This window comes from Choristoneura fumiferana, chromosome 14 (assembly GCF_025370935.1).
Source record: "Choristoneura fumiferana chromosome 14, NRCan_CFum_1, whole genome shotgun sequence".
In the NCBI taxonomy this organism is placed as follows: Eukaryota; Metazoa; Arthropoda; class Insecta; order Lepidoptera; family Tortricidae; genus Choristoneura; species Choristoneura fumiferana.
Window position 1 is genome coordinate 19,162,396 of NC_133485.1, and position 8,007 is coordinate 19,170,402.

General features: G+C 39.7%; 2 protein-coding genes across 6 annotated transcripts in view; both read right to left on the reverse strand.

The window, feature by feature from the left end:
* The window catches only part of LOC141435369 (uncharacterized), a 758,872-nt gene that overhangs the window by 491,796 nt on the left and 259,069 nt on the right, over positions 1-8,007 (reverse strand). The window lies entirely within an intron of this gene.
* On the reverse strand, positions 4,944-7,851 carry LOC141435380 (pheromone-binding protein-like). The gene is made up of 3 exons (XM_074098100.1): positions 7,688-7,851; positions 6,409-6,589; positions 4,944-5,386 (listed from the first exon to the last, which is right to left on the reverse strand). The coding sequence occupies exons 1-3, from the start codon at positions 7,817-7,819 to the stop codon at positions 5,205-5,207; spliced, it is 495 nt and encodes a 164-aa protein (XP_073954201.1). The 5' UTR covers positions 7,820-7,851; the 3' UTR covers positions 4,944-5,204.

Sequence of the window (8,007 nt, forward strand, 5' to 3'; positions counted from 1 at the left end):
AACTTTGAAATTGTTGTAGTTACAGCGTAAATCATAACCGATTAATGGCTATTTTTTCTCGCAATCGAAGTGAAAAATAGAATTTTCACCTCCAGACTAAAACTCAATATAAACCCTCGGATAAATAGACACCCTCACTACAGCTCGGATGGCTAACCACCTCGGGTATATATTGGCTTATATTAGTCCCTCGATAAAAAATATACTATTTAATCCCCGTCACCAAAAGAAGGGTGACATATCAGTTTGACACCAATGTCTGTCTGTTTGGTTTGAAACATAACAAAAAACACTCGAAGAATCTCACTTTCACGTAAAAAACTGCATCGAAATCAGTCTACCCATTTGAAAGCTACGATGACACAGACAGAAAGACATTGGTCATCATCATCATCATGTCAGCCGAAAGACGTCCACTGCTGGACATAGGCCTCCTCCTAACACCACATCTACATTGATGTCAAACTTAAACTCCCCTCTTTTTGCGTCGGGGTTAAAAAATTGCTTTTTTCCACCAATAATGTGCGAGGAACTTTTTTATTAACCAATAGGAACGCTTTATTTACCTCGCCTCGCTCCGCTCAGCTGTTTCCACCAGAGATGTGCTGTGCGAGGATGGGTAAATAAAGCGTTTCTATTGGTTAATGAAAAACACGTTCATCGCAACACATCCTTGCACATTATTGGTGGAAACGCTGCTTTAGAGCTCTCTCTTTCTCAAGCGATACTCTAAAAAGGACGGACGGCGCGGAAAGCCTAGCCTAGTTCTTGCACTTTTTCGGTAATGCTCTCAGTTTCTCTCTGGCCCCCCTGCAATGGGTAAACAGTGGAACACATCTCAGCGCGGGCGCAGGTGGCGCTGTCTGACGCAAACAGTCGTTACGACGCTTCGGTGACGACGGAATCGCACCCTTGTTTATTTGTATGTCTTGAACAAGAATAAGAGGTGATACTTTTGTGGTAAGGAATTCTATGGATACTAAAAAGCGAAAGTCCAGACTTAATTGACTTTGCAGGACGTGTGCGTGTGTGTTAATCTTCCACGATAAAACGGTTCGTTGGATTTACATGAATTTTTTTTTTATTCGACTGGATGGCAAACGAGCAAGTGGGTCTCCTGATGGTAAGAGATCACCACCGCCCATAGACACCTGCAACACCAGGGGGATTGCAGATGCGTTGCCAACCTAGAGGCCTAAGATGGGATACCTCAAGTGCCAGAAATTTCACCGGCTGTCTTGCTCTCCACGCCGAAACACAACAGTGCAAGCACTGCTGCTTTACGGCAGGATTAGCGAGCAAGATGGTGGTAGCAATCCGGGCGGACCTTGCACAAGGTCCTACCACCTGCAATTTGGTGTAGGAGGCAGCCTAATCTACGATTTTTTCGAACCGGGGCAAAACCTTGATGGTGGCGCCCCCTTCCTTTAGTGTTTGAGAAAAACTGCCAATGAGTAGCATTTTTCTTCTTAATTTCTTGCCTCAAGGATTTTGCGCCCCCATGAAGCTGCCGCCCGGGGCAAGTGCCCCGATTTGCCCCCCCCTTAGATCCGGGGCTGGGTGTAGGAGGTATGCATATGTATAATAATATATAAGATACATACATAAAGTAACCAGCTTCCTGCCTGGGACCGCAGCACGGAGCGGTACAACTTAGGGGTCTTAAAAAACGAACCGCTATAAAGCTCTCAAAGGGTGGCAACGCACCTCTAAAACCCGTCGTGTTGCAGGTATCCGTAGGCGATGGTGATTGCTTTCTATTAGGTGACCCATATGCTCGTTTTCCCACTCTTATACAAAAAATCTGGGTCTAAAAGTTAACACACAGATAGTTTATTACCTGGATTAATACAGAATATATATTTCCAGGAAAATTATACAGGAGCCGCGAATAATTAATTGCCAAGGGGCTGTTTCATCATCCATTGAGTAGCGTTAACCGACGGTTAAATGTGATGCCGTCTCCGTCTATTCGAACAAAACAAATAGAGACGGCATCACACATAACCGCCATTTAAAGCTAATCAATGGATCGTCAAACAGCCCCTAACACTTCTTAAAATCCCTTGATACATATGTACTTAGTTTACTAAATAACTTTTAAACACGGTCTCTCAAATAATGGCTTCATTTGCATCAAACTATCGTTCTATGATTTAATTAACTATACAATCACTATCTCAGATAGCTTATCTTCAAACCGAACCCTGTCGCGACATCTATTGTCAAAGGACAGCTTTATAGACATTAATCTAGAATTTAAGACCTCACTTACTTAGCATAGACTATTACGCCTATTAATTGGTCTTCTAAAATCCATTCACATGGAAAATCAAACTGTAATACTTCACCATAAAGCCTAAAAATCTTTAACACAATCTGATTCTTCAAACACCAACATTTTCAGATAATATCGAACCTTAAGTAAAGTGAGTTACAGTTTAATATTGTCTAACGCTATCTATGTGGCAGAACCGGCTTGTTTCGCGTCCGAAAAGCATCTTTTAAGCTTGTAGTTAAAGTTTAGTTTCCAATGGTGAGTTCTGGTTCGTTCTAAGACTAATTTACACTATTTGCTATCATAGAATCGCGTTTCGATTAAGAACTAAATAGATCTTTTGTATCGATGATAGCCAATTGTTCTGTCTAGGCAGATACGTGTAGTTTATGTCTTATGGTCTACAGGCCCTATAGGTACCATCAGCCAAATATGTGGTCTACCACCATAAAGTTGATAATCGTTTCCATGTCATAAAACAATAAGGCCAATAGACGTGTCTGAGGCGATAGTATAAATTTTCGGTTACAAAATATGTCTCGATCGCGTTCGCGTACAACTTGTAGCATGGTGTACGGTTGTGTCACTCTGAAGATGAGCTCTGGTTGAGTTCGAAACGCGTCAGTGTAGTGTGGTGGTGGTGATAGATGGGTTTGTGTGGTTTGTGTGTGTTCTTACAGTGTGGAGGTGGAGGAACTGCATGAACACGCATATTTTGCATAAGCTTAGCTATCGTAAGGTCGCGGGTGAGCAAGGAAATTCTTTTAGTTCACTTACACTAAGGGTATGTACTGTCAACTTGTAAGTTCGACTTTAGCGACATGTGCATTTGATAGGGACTTGTTTAAAAATTGATAGACCACTTATTTGGCTGATGGTACAGTACCATTACCATTCGTAGTAACTACGAAGTGAAAAATTCGAACTTCGTATCTTGCCGTTCCGCTGACGCTTATATTATTTAATACAAGTGTGAGAGGGACGGTACGATACGAACTTCGATTTTGTATTTCGTAGTAGCCCCCCAGGGCCGTCTTTCACCTATTAGAGGCCCTGGGCACAACATGCTGCATTCGGTAAGTAAAAACTGTACCCGTTTTGCCTTAATTATCCTTAATTTTCCATACAAAATTTATTAGCCAGTTTCGTGACGGCCCATACAACATGTATGGTTAACTGCGTCACAGAAAGATGATGGTAGCAATCCCGGCCGACCTTGCACGAGGTCCTACCACCTGCAAACATAGACAAACCTATTCGCTACTGAATCAAGACATTGGTATCCCAGTTAACTCCCGTTATATCCCAGTTGAAAACATCATTAATTTAAGATGGTCTACATTTCTTGTGTTGCGTCTGCAAACGTGAATATTAGTAGGCTATGCTTTATTTATTTATTTAGAAAACGCCTTAAAGATGACAGCTGTCACTGGTGAAATATTTTTTAAAGGTTAATGGAAAAACGTCTCAAGGTGACAGCTGTTACTCGAATAAAAGAGAAAAATAACACTGCATTGGAACTTTTAAAACAACATTATTTTGATCGTTCATCCACCATTACCTCTCATATTTCGTTTTCTAGATTTTTTTTACCGTACAACGGCAAAACCTACTAGACACTGGCAAAATTGTCCTCCAATGGACAGAGCCATATTTTTCTAAAAAACCAACCAACCAAGACTGCATTGGTTTTCGATGGATTTCGCGCTGTCATCGTTCATCCACCCGTTACTAGATATTTTTTCTACTTGGCAAAGTTGTCCTCCAATGGACAGCGCCATATTGTTCTAAAAAACAACAACAAGACTGCATTGCATTGTTATTTGTTTTTGTAAAAGATTTTAATTAAAAGAGATTGTCAAACTTGACTGGTGTTTGCTATATTTCACAGTATACTTATTACTAGTATAATTTACTTTGGTGTAGGTACATTGCTGTCAATTAAGTATAATTTTGTTTGAAAGTTAATAAAGTCTGAATTTTAGTTTATTAATTAAATTAATGTCATGGCCAAGTTACAGAAATACTTTAAATAATTTATTCAAGCAAGCCAATTCTTTTAGTTCATTTACAGAAATACGTTACTTTAACCTTCCTTTGCCGGTAACACACTGTATCTAGAGATGAAAAATAAATTAAATATTTCATTATCATTACGCTACTAGCCCCCAGAGCCTCAATGAAAAGTCAATACTGAATTTTTCCACCCACCGGTTTAGATTTTAGAGTGGGGGGCGGACGCTCGATTTTCATGAAAATTTGCACTTTAAAGTTGAATATATTTCGGCAAACAAATCACTGAATCGAAAAATCGTCTCAGCAAACCCCTAATTAAAAAAAAATACCTACCCAACGATACCCCACACTATAGTATTGGATGAGAAAAAAAAACACCCCCTCTTTACGTCTATGGAACCCTAAGAAATTTTTATTTTGATTTTTTTATTGTACCATTTGGTCGGCATAGTTTACATATATAAGTATCCGTGCAAAATTACAGCTTTCTAGCATTGATAGTCCCTGAGCAAAGCCGCAGACCGACAGACAGAGAGACATGGCGAAACTATAAGGGTTCCGCTTTTGCCATTTTGGCTCCGGAACCCTAAAAAAATGGCAAGGACAGTAAGGACTGGTAAAGATAAGAATAAAGATTAAAAAAGGAAGCTCGAAATTTCTGTCATCTATTTACTTGGCATTCCTACTTATTTACGAAAAGGCATGCGATAGACAGAGAAGCATAAAGTAGGCACGATTCTTATGCCTACACGTCACTTTTGTACGGCAGAGAAGCTTCTGTGTACTATTACTTATTCTGTGGTGATACCATCTGCAAGTTTTTTAAATTGACCGCGTTTCCAGGTTCATTTTTCATTAGCCAGACTACTGTGTCGATGAACTTTATAAACATAAAATAACATTAATTTATCTAAACATCGGTGAGGACTTCAGTGATGATGACGTCCATTTTAGGAGCCCAGTTGAGCTGGTGAATGTTGGTTCGGAAGCACTTGGCGATCTCAAGCGCTTTCATGCACAAGTCTTCGATGGCGTCGTGCGTGTTTTCACATTCGTGGAGGATGGCCACCAGCTTCGTGGCTACGTCGTCAGCTGAAATAGATTTAAGGTTTGATATTTTGTTGATTACGTGGGGTGCCCGGACAAAAATAGCTCCTCCCATTCCCATCCCGTTGGATGTAGCCTGGACAGATTCCCTCAGCTTCGCGGTCAGATTCATGCGGGTTGTTGATTATGTAGAATAGCAAGGCGACTAAGGGAAAAGTCTAGAAGACGGGCAGCAGCGTCTTCTGCGTACACCATCAGCGTAACACTGCGATTCCCAAGCCGCCGGTCAGGCCTGTCAGGCGTGGGAATAATGGCAAAAAAAAAGCATTCTGGCGTTCTAAGGGAGAGACCTTTGTTCAGCAGTGGAAGTCTTCCGGCTGATGATGATGATGATTTGTTGATATTAACGATATGAAGAAAGGATTGTGTTTAAGGGGTCTCTGACCATAGGGCTTTAAATGCAAGGTTCGATTTTACTCGCGATAACTGAGATTCACCAACACAAAGTAAGCAGTAGGTACAGAAACAACAGGTATTTAAAATTTTCCAAGGTAAGCAAATAGGCGGCCTTATTGCTTCAGAGAGATCTCTTCCAGTCCTCTTTCTCTCTTTCTTTCTCTTTCTCTCCTTTCTTTATATACTTAGTACTTTTGTTTTGTAACATTTTTAAATAACTTGCTTTCAAGCTAGCTATAACTAGATAGAATGTTGGAATAGTTTTTAGTTCCCGGATATAGACCTGTACAAAATAACTCCTGAAATATTTTATTGTATATCCTTTAAGTGAATGTACGTTCGCATTGATGGCACGTAAGTACAGTCGAACCATTTGATTCCTGACTCACCGTATAACGTTCTCACAGTAAGTGTCATAATAAATTCCCTTGTCAAGCAATGCTATATCACTGGTTCTTTCTACAAAGAGTTCCACAGTGGGTCACGATTTAGTTCATTCCAGTGTACTCGTACACTAGGCTATGTAAGCCAATCAAATGATTAGGAGTCGAAGTGGTTATGGCCGAAATCAGTTGTGCCATCATTATCCTTGAAGTAATAGGCATACCCACCAGCTCCATGTTTTACAGCAAAGTCCTCGGCGTTTCCATGATGGATCTTGCCACTGGTGTCGATGAGTTCAAGCTTCTTGCTCATGCAGACGATGGCACAACCAGTGTCTCTCTTGAGGAGGGAGTAATCCTCCTTCCAGTAGTGGTAGAAGTCGTTGATGATGTCGTCTGGGAGATTCAGCTGGTGGTGTTTTGAATTTATCAGAGATAGGTTAAAATAAATGTAAAAGTATTTTGATAGCGAACCTAAAGTTATAAGACTTGTTTCTAATTTTTATTAATTAACATTTCAAGTGCTGAAAATACACATGAAATAAGAATGTTTGTTACTCTTTCAGGCAATAACTACTTAAATTTTAAAATAATACAGCTCGTACATCATAATTATATCTGAATAACACATAGGCTACTTTTTATCCCGTTATTCCTACGGGATTAGGATAAAATCTTAAAATCAACCGCTGGATTCAGGGTCATGCAATTTGGTACGGTTGTTTTAAAGGTAACGTCAGTAAAGACCACGACGTTTTTTTTGGAATTTCCCCTTCAGAATTTAGTAAAATACTTACCGGTAAAAGTAAAGTAAAATATTTCAATTCAACTGAGACCACAGCATATAACTTTCTAATGATTTTCGCGAGCGAAGTCGCGGGAAAGACAAGCCTTCTTAATAATTATAAATGCGAAAGTTTGTGAGTATGTTTGTTACATCTTCACGCTGAAACGGCTGGACGGATTCGGATGAAATTTGCCAAATAATTAGTTTATAACCTGAGTCACCCTGAGTTAAAACATAAGACACTTTTTATCCCGATATTCCCACGAGATAGGGATAAAATCTCGAAATAATAACCGCTGGGCTTAGAGTCACGAAATTTGGTATTTAGGTAGCTGGACGTATGCAATAACACATAGGCTACTTTTAAACCCGATATTCCCACGGGATGGAAAGAAAGAAAGAAAGAAAATAATTTATTTATAACAGCAATGACACATAATTAGTAAAAATAACAATAAGAAATGTTCCAATAAGAATGGTTGTGTTGGGATAGGGATAAAATCTTGAAATTTCAACCACTGGATTTAGAGCCTTGAAATTTTGGACAGTTGTTCTTAACACAACACAACCTCAATGAAGACCACGATATAAATTTTGGGAATTCTTAGTGGAATTTTGTCAAATCCCGGAATTTCAATTGCAACTATCAGATCGCATAGTTTACGCGTGCGAAGCCGCGGGTAAAAGCTAGTATTATCATAAAACTTAAATCTTGTTCACCTCTTTCTTGCATTCGTCGAGTACTTTAAGGAAACCTGATGTAAGATCTTTCATCGTATCCGCCGAGGAGTCTATCTCACTCACGCCTATCGCCAACGCCACAAGAGCGACAAGGATCGTCAAACGAGCCATTTGTGATCGCGAGTCTTCACAAAAAGTGGTGAGGATGGCACGAATCACCGTATATAAACGATGTTAAAGTACCGTTTAGTTTCTAATTGTTGGTTGGTAGTTGGTTGATTAAGTGTTGATTATTCTTTTAATTGATGGTTTAATACCTACTATGTCGGTAGTCAAGGTTATAAACAACGTGTGTTTAG